Here is a 13,914-nt window from a genome sequence, read left to right as displayed (position 1 = left end):
AACAAAAACGCTCTAAAACATCTTAAAAATAAATAACACTATGACTTAAATAAATAGCATTTATCTTAAATGAGTTAAGTGGAAAATGGATACGAGAAAAATCCACTCATTTGAAATGTGGCGCTGGAGGAGAGCTTTGCGCATACCATGGACTGTAAAAAAGACAAATAATTGGGTGTTAGAACAAATTAAACCAGAACTATCACTAGAAGCTAAAATGATGAAACTGAGGCTATCATACTTTGGACACATCATGAGAAGACATGATTCACTAGAAAAGACAATAATGCTGAGGGAAATAGAAGGGAATAGAAAAAGAGGAAGGCCAAACAAGACAGACAGACAGATAGATGTTTCGGCTTCCGTCTTCATCAGCTGCTCACATATAAGTTACGTGCATGTATTTTTAGGCGATTAACGGGACCTTATAAGGATCCAGAGCATGCTTGGGTGAAGTTCTGTTTGTTGCTTTCAAAACTCTCTCTCTGTGTATGTATGTATGTATATGTATATATAGTAACAGCCCCAACTTCTATTCTGCTGCAGAAAGAAAATTAAAACTTCGCAAAGAAATAAAAAGAGAAGGAGGAGCCGAGCGTCCTCTTGTGGTGGAAAAGGGAACTCCCCCTCTCCTCGATCTCGCTCTGGGCTCGTCTTCTCCCGTCTGAGCCAGGAACGGGCGGCGGCGGGCGGCTGGTGCGCCTGCGCGAGGAGAGGCAAGGGTGGGAACCGTAGAGAGAATGTCTAGAGCGGACAAAACAAAGCATGGCACGAAAGATCGGCCCCAGGGGCCAGAAGCGGAAGTGGGCGAGGCCGCCCCGGAAATAATATGCGGAGCAGCTGGTGAGAGGTCTGTTGGAGGGGAAGAGGGGTTGTCTGACATTTTGGGAAGGGGGCGTCGGCCGCAAATAAAAAGGGGGAGGGTTGCTTGGGAAGGAGCGTCTGACGGGGAGCCCCCCCAAAATGGGGGTCTGTTTGGATGCAGGCGGGGGAAGGGGGGTCCATGGGGGGAGGAAGCCTGCGGGGGCTGATCAGAGGGGGGCTGTGAAGTGGGGGGCAGGTAGGAGAGGGAAGGGGGGCTTGTATATGGGAGGCAGAAGGAAGCTATACTGGGTTGAAGTCGATGGGCCCCCAAGTTATTCAGCAACAAGGAAATGGCACCTGCACACAGAGCCAATAATAATAACAGTTTCTAGCCCCCCTTCCTCCCAAAGGGAGCCAAGGCGACGAAGATATGATAAAAGCACGAGAAACGTCTTAAAAACAAATAAACTTTCAAAACAAGCAATTGCAGCTCAGACACAGACATCTGGGATAAGGCATCTGGTTAAAAGACTTGTTGAAAGAGGAAGATCTTCAACAGGTGCAGAAGCAACAACAGATTATTCCTGTGAAATGAAGTAACCAGGAGGTAGGTTTGTACGGTCTGTAAGTGGAGCTCGGTTCTGGTTCCCAGAACAAACTCTTGAGCTCTGGAGATTGTGGGGTTTTTTTTGTTGTATCCAGCTAAGTTTTACTCAGAGTAGACCCACCGGCATCAATAGGCCCGCATTAGTCATGCCTGTCAATTTCAATGGGTCCTACTCCACTGAGGACTGGCACTGGATTGCAGCCCTTTGTTTTGTTTCTGCTCCTGTTGGTGGACTTTGGAGTTCTAAGGGAAACCACAAATACAGAGACCTGCAGCCTGAAGCCCACCTTACTGTATGGTGGAAGTCAAACAGGGAAAAGGAGGCAAGAAGCCGGCAAGGCATAACAGTTGGGTGCTGGACTTCAGCCCAAATCCAAATCTCCTCTCAGGCACAAAACAGACAGACTTTGGGGCCAGGCACCATCTCCCAGTCCAAATCTACCTCGCAGGTAGGTTGTGAGGTTAAAGGTTGAAAACAGACCGTGCATGTACATTGCCCAGACCTCTTTAATGGAAAAGTAGGATAAAAATGGCAAAGAGGGCAAAGAAGTGACGGTGAGCTGTTATTTTCTCTGACACCCAGCAGATGTGGCACCGCCTGGGCAAATATGTCAGATAAGATGCCACTGTAAAAGGAGAAAGGCCATCTTCCAAGAGAGGCTATCACAACTGGTGAGGAGAGCGAGCTTTGAGTGGTGCCAGGTGGAATCTGCCTGATGCTGCCTTCCTGTTGCCTTGGAAGACACAGGGTTAAATACAGGCGCGCAGTCCTGGGGTTGCTAATGTACCCTCCAGATGTTATGGATTACATTTCTCATCATTCCAGGACGTTGGCCCTGCTGGCTGGGACTGATCGGCATTGTTGCTCAAAATGTGGGGGGTGGGGGGCACCACATAGGCTCCCCCTGGTATTATCAGTCACCTGATCACCTTTGGTGACTGAGAAACGGCTCCAAGTGGCCAGGCAAGGAGGGGCCATGGCTGAGTGGTGGAGCACCTGCTTTGCTTGCAGAAGGTCCCAGGTTCAATCCTAGACTCCTCCTAGTAAGAGTGTGGACGATGCTGACAATGGTCTTAGTGGGCAGCTTCCAATGTTTCCAAGACTGTTCTTCCTTCATATTGGTACCCGTTTTATGACCATTCTTTTGAAAAGACAACGTTCAAGGACTGGATTATCAAGCCTAATAGATTATACTGATCAATTTGAGAGTATGATTGAATGTCTGATAAATTATGTTTGGCTAAGATCCTGTTGTTTAAGAAAAAATGGGAAGAGACCCAAGGAGTTTATTTATATGGGGAAAAAACTGGTTGTTTAATAATGTCCGTTTGGCATTAATAAATACAAACCTAATTGTTTTTTAAAAAATCATTTGTCGGTGGCACCTCCACATAAAGTGAACATTTACTATTCAGTCTCAGGGTTATGCTACAATAAAAGTGAATTCCATTCATGGTTGTTGGATATGCCCCCTTTTACAAACTTTTGGACTCAATATATTATTATTACACAGCAATTACAGGTTATCTTAGAAAAACCACTTCAAGATTTGGCATATATTATTTAAAATCCAAACTTGAAGAAGTTGATCTGCAACGGGTTAATTTTATTATTAACAAGACTGAGTATCAGATGATATTGGAAAACATCAAGTACCAAGTATCACAGAATGGTTAAGCAAAGTTTGGGAGATAGCTCCAAGCAATCTTAATACAAGAGTCACAAGACAGTAAGTTTGAGAAATGATCTTTATTTGTAAATTACTGGAACCACAGATTTCAGAACAATGTACAATCATTTGTCTTTGTTTCTACTCTACATGTTTATACATTAGGGTTGGGATCTGTGTGTTGTTTTCATTTAGATTGTATTCCGTTGAAACTGACAGCTGGTTTCTTTCTATATTTGTTTGTGTATTGCAATCTTGTGCTGGTTCCCGGTTTGGGATTCCCCCCACCCCCAAAAGGAAAGTGGCTGCGTACCGCCTTCCCAACCGCCGCCTCTTCCTCCTCCTTTGACTGAGCGCACTTGTGCGCACACACACACACAAAGCAAAGCAGCTTAATGTTATATTCCCTGAGTTTTGTTGTTGTTTTTAATCTGGTGTCAGGAACAGATGTGGAAACTCGCAGCATAAAAGGTCAATCCGACAGGTAGCAAATGTGTGAACATCCTGTACCGACTTCGAAACCAGCGAAATTCTCTCCCATTCCTACTAGACATAGCCATCTAGACATAGGCATACTGCTCCATGCTAAGATCAGTCTGGAAACAGCAAATGAACATGATCCCTGGGCCCAATCCAGTTAACTTTTTTTCTAATTTGTTTATTATTACTAAACTCATTTAAAATTTGCTGTATCTATAATAGAAAATTGTTTTTTCTAGTGAAATCCTGTGAATTTTCTCTATTTTTTAATTTAAAAAATTTTTTTTAGAAAAGTTGGTTCTTTTTGTCTTAACCTCTTCCACTGCCCAACCCTGTTTCCTTCTCTTTCCTTTGGTCTTCCAGAGAGCCTGGCAGGGACAGAATGACACAATGGATGCTGGGGTTCCCCCCTCTCTCCCCGACAGCATCCTCTTTGGAATCTTCCTGTACTTGGACTACACAGATGTGCTTTCTGCAGGCCTGGCGTGCCGGCAGTGGCATGCAGTGGCACAGGACGAGGTCCTGTGGAAGGAACTTTTCTACAAGTACTACAGGGTAGCTCGGGATATCCCGCGACACCCAGGTAAGTCCTCCCTCGCTCCCTAACTGGTGTGGTGGGGCTAGCTTAATCCAGAGGGTCTCGCCCTGTGCTGGACTCAGCTCACTTGGAGGAAAATTGGGAACAGATTGGAGGGCAAGTCTGGAATTCAAGGCAGAATGAGGAAGCGGGAAACAACATGGGTAGATGTTCTAGGTTGTTGGGGTGCTGGAGAGTTGCTCCAGCAAAAGGCATTAAATTGGGCCATTGGGTACAAAAGATTAGCTGTGGTTCACACACACACCCCAGCTGTCATCACACTGGATTTAAGAGGGGCAGAAATCTTGTAGAAGCTGCTGCTGCTGCTGGCTTCAGCGTGGGGTCTGCGGTGGTTCCAAATAAGGCAAGGGGCTTCCCTTGCCACTGAAACTACAAGCAACGGGGTGGTCATCTTGTAAGAGCAGGTTCAGCCCTCTGGCCTTCAGGAAATCACAGGATAATGCTTGGGGAAAAAAATCTTGCGCAAGCCTGCCCAATCGGTTAAGATTGCCTTTGGAGGTCTTCTCCAGGTGCTGCCCCGACCATTGGAGGTTACGCAGGAGGGTGCTGGAGAAGGGCCTTCTCAATGGTGGGCCCCAAATTGCAGAATGCACTCCCTAAATAAGTGCACCTGGCACCTTTCTTGCTAACTTTTAGGTTCCAGGCAACAGGCCTTTTCTGTCCTGTGCCTTCAGTGGCTTCTGACAATATTTGAGACACTTTCACTTGCCTTTCTGCTGTTTTTTATGTCTTTGTCTGGGTGTTGTAGCCCTATTTATTGCTTCAATTTATTTTTCAGTCTTGAAACACTTTCTGGGTGAAAATTAGTATTAACGGAAACAAAAGGAAGAGCGGTCAAGTGGGATTACACAGGGTATAAGTGCTGTTAAGCACAGAGCTACTTGTCTTACCTTCAGATCTGCAGCCGGGGTTGTGTTCCTCCTCCTCTTTCTCCTCCAGCTGCCATTTCCTGGTACGGTGAGTTCCAGCGGCTGTACGACACCATCCCTTGCATTGAAGTGCAGACCTTGGAGGAGCACAGCGACCAGGTCCTCCACCTCAGCTTCTCCCACAATGGCTACCTGCTTGCCTCCTGCTCCAAGGACTGTACCGTTAAGGTGAAGGGGGGCCGGGGGGAATGACTAACCCTAATCATAATACTGGTAGCATTTCAAGTGTCCAAAGGTTTTCATCTCAGTAATCCTTACAGCAACCCTGAGGATAATAATACAGGGGGCAGGGATGAGTGGGAAGAGAGATGGAGAGGTTTACTTAGAGCCAGTGTGGTAGTTAAAATGATGGATCGAGAGCAGAGACACCCAGGTTCAAATCCCTGCCTCAGCCATAAAGCTAACTGGGTGACTTGGGGCCAGTCTTCATTTCTGCTTCACCTACCTCACAGGGCTTTTGTGAGGATAACGTAAGGAGTGGCAGGAGCATCATGAATGCTGCCGAAACCTTCCTGGAAGAAAGGCAGGGTATGAGAATATTTGTTTAAAAAAACCTCTAGAGCAGGATTGTGTGTTCTGTACACACACACACACCCTAAATTTTACAACCAAAATACTAAATCCTGCAACTTTTCATGATCTCTTCTATACTGCATTATTTTCCTTTTTGGTCATGGGAGGGGCCAAACACCTCGGTCCCACCACTGAGAATCTTAATCAGGGTGCAGTCTTATACCCACTTACCTGGGAGTAAGCCCCTTTGAGCACACTGAAACGTAATTCTGAGGAGAGGCGTGCTGTCCACCCCCTCCTCTCTGGCTTCAGAAGTTCCCCCAGGCGTTGCCCATCCACTGGCCAGCACGTCTCCACAGTGACCAGGGCTAGTCCCCAAGACCTGCCATTCTGCAGCCGGCGCATCTTGACAGGCCCTCCTCTCCCCTGGCAGATCTGGAACAACAGCCTCCCAATTGCCCTGCTGCACAGCGCCAGCATGAAGAAGTACAACTGGAAGTACACACAATTCTCGCAGTTCAACGCGGACAATTCGCTCCTCCTTGTCTCCGGGGTTTTCGTGGGGCCCCGGACCACTTCGTCAGGAGAGATCGCAGTCATCAGCCTGGGTAAAAAGAGAACTGACCCTCCGAGCCACCATGCCTCTCTCAGACCGCAGCAGGAGGGCGGTGGGGGCAGAAACATCGCCCCACAAGGCACAGCTTAAAGCTCTAAGAATGAGCCTCTGAGAAGCCGCTTCCTGGTTCCTTTAGCAAGGGCTGCTGGGGAAGACGTAGGAGCCAATCAGGGCAGTGGGCTAAGCAGCTGCATCCCCACCTGCCTTTATCCCATGTGTTGCAGGGCAGGATTTGGGGCAGGAGGCACTACAACTTGTCCTTTTTTCTAGCAGTGAGAACAGCTGTCTCAACTCCAGGGAAAAGTAAGGCTGAGCTTGGCCAGAGGAAGGCAGCTGTCCCGACACACAGCAGGGGCACTCTGCCCTATAGAAGTGCCAAACAGAGACAGGTTCAGAGGCTCACTTAGGGACTTTTTCGCAGGTTCTCAAAAGCAGAACCAGGACTGTCGCGGGGGGAGGGGGTACTAGTTCCATGCCTTGCGTCGTTCGGCGGTTCTGCTCTTCCTTTCTCTCACTGCTGTTCATAGAAGCCCCAAGAGGCAGCCGCCCCTTAAGGCCCCCCGGCAGGCAGCTAAGGGGTGGCAGTGGAGCCGAGTGAGGGCAGCTGTTGAAGCCTCCAGAAAGCGGGCTAAACCAGGCTGGCCCCCAACCCCCTCCTGCTGGGCCCTGGCAGTTCCGGGGGATGTCCTTGGGGATGCTTGTCAGCTGCTAGGAGGGCCTCTGCCTTGATCCTCCTGCAACAGGACTAGACATGCTCCTGCAAACCTTGGCCCTCTGGCTCACCAACCCCAGCCAAGATCTTGTGCCCAGCAAACCTTAGTTGCTTATTCTGGGGGTGGGTGTCCTGCACCTGGTCGCTGGGAAGTCTTCTTAGGCCTCCCCCCTTTTTTCTCCTTCCAGAAGACTTCACCCTCCTGTCCCGGGTGCGCAACAAGCCCTACGATGTGTTTGGCTGCTGGCTGAATGAGACCCACCTGATCTCCGGGAACTTGCACCGCATTGGCAACTTCACCTCCTGCTCCGTGCTGTGGCTGAGCAACGCCTTCCAGGTAAGCGAGGGCTTCCCTGGCGCAGGTGGCCACGTCATCGTTTCTGGGGAGGGAAATCCGCTTCCTTACCTCTCCCGCTTTTGGGCTTGCAGGGGGTCGAGTCTGAGAACATGAATGTCATGAAGAGGCTCTTCAAAATCCAGAACCTGAACGCCAGCAGAATCCGGATGGTGACTGTGGCGGACTGCAGCCGCTACGATTCTCCCAGCCTCCTCCTGAACCGAGGAGAATGTTTGGAGGGCGGGACCAGCGGCCCCTGCGAGGTCATTGAGGAGGAGGAAGAGGAGCAGAAAGAGGAAGAGCAGGCCAAGCAGAAAGCAGCGGCAGCCCCGGAGAGTTCCCTGGGAGCAGCGAGTGAGGGAGGGGCTGCTGCGGATGGGCTGGGGCGTTTCCTGACTGACATCCTCGAGGGACGAGTCCGGCCAGTCATGACAGAGTTGCAGATGGAGACAAAGGTGGCCCAGCTGCTGGCGCAGAACAGGATGAAGCCTCCCGAGCCCAACCTGCTGTCCACGGAGGGGGGCAACAAGAAATACTTGATCTTCACCACCGGGTGCCTGGCCTTTTCGCCACACCAGATTGGTAAGGGTGGCTTAGGTAGGGGATTTGGCAAGTCTGAAAACGACTGCTAGCTGTGAAAGCTAAAGTGGAACCTCACAATTCAGGGGCAGTCTATCTCTGAGCATTACATTCTAGGGACCAAGAGGGGGGATCCTTCTCCAGGCCTCTGGGCTGCTCACAGACCTTTTGGTCTGACCCAACGAGGCAGTTCTTAGGGGCACTCAGAGACGGCCTGCAGCCCAGCAGCGCATCCTGGGCAATAGGTCACTTGCAGCTCTTCCCCGCCCCTCTTCCGACTCTGTTCTCTCGCAGGGATTAAGCAGATCCTGCCTCACCAGATGACAACGGCAGGGCCCGTCCTGGGAGAAGAGAGGCATTCGGAGAAGTTCTTCGATTCGTTGGACCACGTCATCGATTTCCACGGGCATATTATTGGCATGGGCCTCTCCCCCGACCACAGGTACTGCCAGCCAGATGGAAACAGGAGGAAGGGGTGGGCCTTTGCTGAATGTTGCGAGAAGATGACAACGGCCCTTTTGCATGCAGAAAATCCCAAGTTTTATCCCTGCCATCTCCTGTCAGAGGAGAATTGGGTACCAGGTGTGAAAAAGACCATTTTCCACCCAAGACCCTGGACAGCCCAGACTGAATGGCCAAATGGACCAGTGGTCTGACTCTGTACGAGGCTGCTGCATGCACGTAGATTATGGGGATGGACCCAGAGCACCGGCTTTTTATGGAGAAGGTCCCAATTCAGTCCCCTGCGGCATCTCCAGGTGGGGCTGGGAAGGAACCTTCTCTGCTTGAGGCCAGTCTTCCTCAACCTGGTAGTCCAAAAGGCCTGGAGGGCACAACTCCCAGAATGCCCAGCCATCAGCCATGCTGGCTGGGGCTGATGGGAGTTGTGGTCTGGCCATGTGAAGAGGGCACCGGGTTGGGGAAGGCCAGAATAGACCATACTGGGCTAGGTGAACAAAGGAGAGTCCAGCCTGGTGGGAAAACGTGCCTCGTTTCTTAACTCGATAGTTAATATTGCCTTAATGATTGAGGACAATCTTTTGGAGAAGCCTCTTGCCAGAGCGGGCAGCGCAAGCAGAAAAGGCAGGCCGCCTGGGCATGCACAGCTTCCCCAAAAGCTCCTCAGACGAGGAACTCTGAAAGGCTCCCTAGTTCCACCCTTACCCCTGGGTGTCCCTCTAGCCCAGGAGCGCCTGCTCTGACCAGCAGCACTTCCTGCTTGCTAACCCAGGACGAGGGACTGGTGCAGCTTGCTCCTCCCTCAGGCCTGTAGCCGCCTTTCCTGGGTCACCCTCGAGGCACGCCAGGCGGCACATGAGCCAGCAGCATTCTCCTCCCCTCCCCTGCCTCCAGGTACTTGTATGTGAACAGCCGGGCCTGGCCCCAGGACTGCGTCATCTCCAACCCTTTGCAGCCGCCCCCCATCGCCGAGGAGATTGACCTGCGTGTGCTGGACCTCAAGACAATGCAGGAGGCAAGGCGAGCCCTGCGAGGCCACCGGGCCTATACACCCAACAACAACTTCTTCTTCGTTTTCCTGGATGTCAGCAGAGACTTTGTGGCCAGGTAAGGAGCTGGCCAGTGTCCAGGCCCGGGCCCAGCCATTCCGGGCCATTATCTTCCTTCCCTTCCTTCCCCAGCAACTGGCTGCAGTTCATTTAACCAGAGCATTCCTGACTGTGGCAGTTTGCTGACAGAAGGAACAAGTGTTCTCACTCACCAGTGGGAAAGTGCCTTCTGAGATCCAGCCCAGCCGGTCAGCTTTACCATAAGCACCGCAAGGTGTCTGTATGGTCTTTAGACTGACCTTTGTCTCTCTCTCAGGGCAGACTGCAGCTTCCACCTTTCCAAAAGGTACAGTTTGTATGTTGTAGGCAGGTAAATCTGGACAGCCTCTGTCTGAGCAGAGTTGAATTTGGAAGCTGGTGTGGATGCCTTAAAAAGTGGGAAAAGAAATCATGAATCTGGTCCTCACCATCACAAGATTTGAAGATGAAGAATTGAAAGGGGTGGTGTTTTTTCTTGCTTATGTTTATAGATGGGCAAAGGTGGGAGCTTCCCTACAATCTGGGATAAATATTTAATAATAATAATAATAAAATTTTATTTGTGAGTCGCCTATCTGGCCGAATGAACGGCCACTCTAGGCGACGTACGTTAATATAAGCAATTACAATATATAGACCAAAAGGTCACGATTCAATAAATCATCTAAAACCAGCTTCCAATTAATAAAAACATAAAAATTAATCCAATCTAGAGATACTATAGGCCCGCCTGAATAGCCAGGTCTTCAAGGCTCGGCGGAACCCCGTCAGGGAAGGGGCATGACGAAGGTCAAAAGGCAGGGAATTCCAGAGGGTGGGAGCCACGATCGAAAAAGCCCTCTCTCTGGTCCGGGCCAGTCTAGCAGTTCTGGCCGGTGGGATCGAGAGGAGGTCCTGTGTGGCTGATCTCGTCAGGCGGCATAATTGATGATGCTGGAGGCGCTCCTTCAGATAAACTGGGCCGAAACCGTATAGGGCTTTAAAGGTCAACACCAACACCTTGAATTGGGCCCGGTAAACAACTGGTAGCCAGTGTAGGTCTACTAACACCAGAGTGATATGATCACAGCGACAGCTGTTCTGAATCAAACGTGCCGTTTTCAAGGGTAACCCCACGGTAACCCCACGTAGAGCGCATTACAGTAGTCTAAGCGAGAGGAGACCAGGGCATGTATCACCCATGGGAGCAGATGGACAGGAAGGTAGGGTTGCAGCCTTCGTATCAGATGTAATTGATACCAAGCCGCCTGGCTCACTGCTGAAACCTGAGCCTCCATGGACAGCTGGGAGTCAAGAATGACCCCAAGGCTGCGAACCTGCTCCTTCGGGGTAATCTTACCCCATTTAACACCAGGTCTATATCTCCCAGCTTTCTCTTATCTCCCACGAGCAACACCTCGGTCTTATCGGGGTTTAGTTTCAGCCTATTCCCTCCCATCCACTTACTTACAGATTCCAGGCACTTGGACACGGTCTCCACAGCCAACTCTGGTGAGGACTTAAATGAGAGATAGAGCTGAGTGTCATCCGCATATTGGTGACACTGCAGCCCAAAACTCCTGATGATAGCCCCCAGCGGCTTCACATAGATGTTAAATAGCATGGGGGAGAGGACAGAACCCTGTGGCACTCCACAAGTGAGAGGCCAAGGGTCTGATACCTCATCCCCCAATACCACCCGTTGTTGCCTGTCCGAGAGATAGGAACGGAACCACCGTAAAACAGTGCCCCCCATTCCCAATCCCTCCAGGCGATCTAAAAGGATACCGTGGTTAATGGTATCGAAAGCCGCTGAGAGATCCAGGATGACGAGGAAGGTGAATTCTCCCCTATCCAACGCCCTCCTCATATCATCCACCAGAGCGACCAAGGCTGTTTCAGTTCCATGTCCAGTCCGGAAGCCCGATTGGAATGGATCTAGATAATCTGCTTCATCCAAGTGTGCCTGTAACTGTTTGGCCACCACTCGCTCAATCACCTTGCCCAAGAATGGTAAATTAGAGACTGGGAGAAAGTTATTTAACTCTTGGGGATCCAAGGAGGACTTTTTCAAGATGGGCTTTATTACTGCCTCCTTGAGGGCTAATGGTAGTGCACCCTCTTCCAAGGATGCATTTACTATTGCCTTGATCCCTTCACCCAGTCTCTCTTTGCATCTCATAATGAGCCACAAGGGGCAAGGATCCAGTAGACAGGTGGTTGGCTTCACAGTAGAGAGCACCTTGTCCGCTTCCTCAGAGGGAAGAGGCTGAAACCGATCCCACCGGACCGGAATGCAACTGGCCGGCTCTGGCTCACTTCCTGTATCCACAGCGTACGGAATCAAGCTTTTCAGGCGTTCAATTTTATCGGCAAAGTGCTTAGCAAACATGTCACAGAGGCTGTAGCCTGCTCCATGGGTTCCTGAACAACTGGACCGACCAGATTCCGGACCACTTGGAACAACCTCCTGGGTCAGCACTCTGCGGACGCAATAGAGGCAGCAAAGAATTCCTTCTTTGTTGCCTTTGTTGCCACTTGGTAGGCGGCTATTGCTGCTCTAACCAGTGTCCGATCATCTTCAGAGCGAGATTTCCGCCACCAGCGCTCTAGTCGTCTCACCTCCTGTCTCAGACCCCGGAGGCGTGGTGTATACCAGGGAGCTATAATTCCAGTTGCTGGAGTTCAGGATTATTGCAAGCCAAGTTTCCCTGCCTTGCAATGAAAGGCCCTTTGCAAGTGTTGCCTGTAGTGAGAGCTAAAAGCTTTATGTGTTCTACAGTTGCTTGAGTGCAACAGTCCCTGCAACAGCCGCTCCAAGGAAAGGAAATTCACCACTCTCCCCCCCCCCCCGGGTTTTACAGTTTCTCTCTCTCATGTCACACACAGCGGAGCTGAGGATCGTCACGGGTACATCTGGGACCGGCACTACAACATCTGCTTGGCGAAACTGCAGCATAACGATGTGGTCAACTCAGTGGTCTTCAGCCCTGTGGAGCAGGAACTCTTAGTGACAGCCAGCGACGACAGCACCATCAAAGTGTGGCGCTCTCCCCGCGCCTTGAGGCTCCTTCAGATTGAGAAGGTCAGGCCTCGTAAGCCTCCATTCTCTTGGGCCCCAGACCAGAGAAAGTGAGCCAGGCAGGTCTTGCACCTTGGCTGGTTCACCTCGACCTCCAAGGTCATTTCAGATTGCAGTGCTAGTGAGCGGCTGTAGCCTTTTTTGTGGTTTTGCTCGCCCCCACCTACTCACTGCCACGTAGCCAGACCCAGCCGCGATTGGTGAGAACTGTACCACGTTCAGGGGTTGGCTCACTGGCCACGCAACAGGGACTCCTCCATCTTCCTTCTAACAGGATTCGCTGCATAGGAGACTTCTTTGTTAGGGCAAGTAGGGCAGAGCCCTAGGAGAATTGCAAGGGGGGAAATATTACAAGTTTTACCAAAAATCATAAAGCCACATACTCTCCTGTCACACACACACCAATATCCTTCTATTTCCACCGGCAGAGACTCTTGCAGATGCCTACTGCTACGGCCAGGTTCCTCCCACTTTTTTTTTTTTATTAGAATTTTCCCTGGAAGTCTAGACCCTATGATGTGGCAGGTTTGTGTTTTAGCCAGTCAGGATGCATGAACTAGCATACTGGAATGCCATACACTCAACAGAGAATAGGGCAGGAGCTATGGTCACCCAGTTGGCCAATCAAAAACATGCATTTGGCTGTTGCTGTGCTTGCACGTATTGATGGTTCCCTCTGGTTGCAGTAGCACATTTTGAGCTCCAGGTTAGAGGAGATCTTGCTTTTGTTCTTAGCACCCCCTCCATGTAGTCTACCGCCTCCGCTTTGGCCTTCTCACTAAGACGGGGAGAGAGAGTTGTTATTATGGTGCGTGTGTTTGAGGGAAAGGGAGCGCGCTTGCTGCTGGCCTTGTTATTGGAGCCCTTGGCCCCAGAGTAATCAGTGAGTCTCTTTAAATATTTCCTTTGTAATTTATTTATTGGGTTGTTTTCTGGCTTTCTACCGTTTGTATCCTTCTAAGCACAGTGCCAATATGGGGAGGAAATTTGTTGCTTAGATTTTTTCCTGCTTGCTAGTAAAATACATCTCAAAATGCATATCTGGCTCCTCCTAGCTGCTCAAGCTTGTTAAGTTTTTATGGAAACAAAGGATTTCCACAGACACTCCCCAGGATGCATCATCAGAGCTGAGAACTGTATAGACTGACCCTTCTGGGCCCTGTCCTCCAAATGTCTGTGGAAATGTGTGCTTTCGTTTCTGAAGTTCCAGTAAGCATCCGGGCTGCTAAGCAGTTAATTAGCAGAGAGCAATTTAACAGTTTCAAGTAGATTTTAGAAAACGGGGAACTTGGGAGGGGTGTGTGGAATAGAAAGAGAAGCTATAAAGGAAGAACAGAAATGACAACTGTTGGCTGGTTCTTATCTGAAAAATGTAAAAATCACCCTCCCTCAGGGTAAATCCTGCTGAAGCCACAGGCACTTTTTGGGGTGAACACACAGAAATCAGTCTCTCTAATATAA

General features: G+C 50.1%; 1 protein-coding gene across 4 annotated transcripts; it reads left to right on the top strand.

Annotated features, from left to right (window-relative positions):
- Positions 1–755: 755 nt before the first annotated feature.
- On the top strand, positions 756–13,491 carry FBXW5 (F-box and WD repeat domain containing 5). 4 transcript variants are annotated; one of them, XM_061604297.1, is made up of 10 exons: positions 757–850; positions 1,215–1,411; positions 3,925–4,144; positions 5,099–5,256; positions 6,035–6,209; positions 7,121–7,266; positions 7,359–7,848; positions 8,140–8,287; positions 9,199–9,411; positions 12,261–13,491. In XM_061604297.1, the coding sequence occupies exons 3-10, from the start codon at positions 3,952–3,954 to the stop codon at positions 12,505–12,507; spliced, it is 1,770 nt and encodes a 589-aa protein (XP_061460281.1). In that variant the 5' UTR covers positions 757–850; positions 1,215–1,411; positions 3,925–3,951; the 3' UTR covers positions 12,508–13,491. The 4 variants fall into 4 exon arrangements, with proteins under 4 accessions (XP_061460280.1, XP_061460281.1, XP_061460278.1 ...); XM_061604294.1 differs by having other exon boundaries at positions 7,118–7,266; XM_061604295.1 differs by having other exon boundaries at positions 779–843; positions 7,118–7,266.
- Positions 13,492–13,914: the final 423 nt, after the last annotated feature.

The sequence above is a fragment of the Rhineura floridana genome, chromosome 20, assembly GCF_030035675.1.
Source record: "Rhineura floridana isolate rRhiFlo1 chromosome 20, rRhiFlo1.hap2, whole genome shotgun sequence".
In the NCBI taxonomy this organism is placed as follows: Eukaryota; Metazoa; Chordata; class Lepidosauria; order Squamata; family Rhineuridae; genus Rhineura; species Rhineura floridana.
The sequence above is the reverse complement of the archived record's forward strand: the minus strand, read 5'-3'. Positions and strand labels throughout refer to the sequence as shown.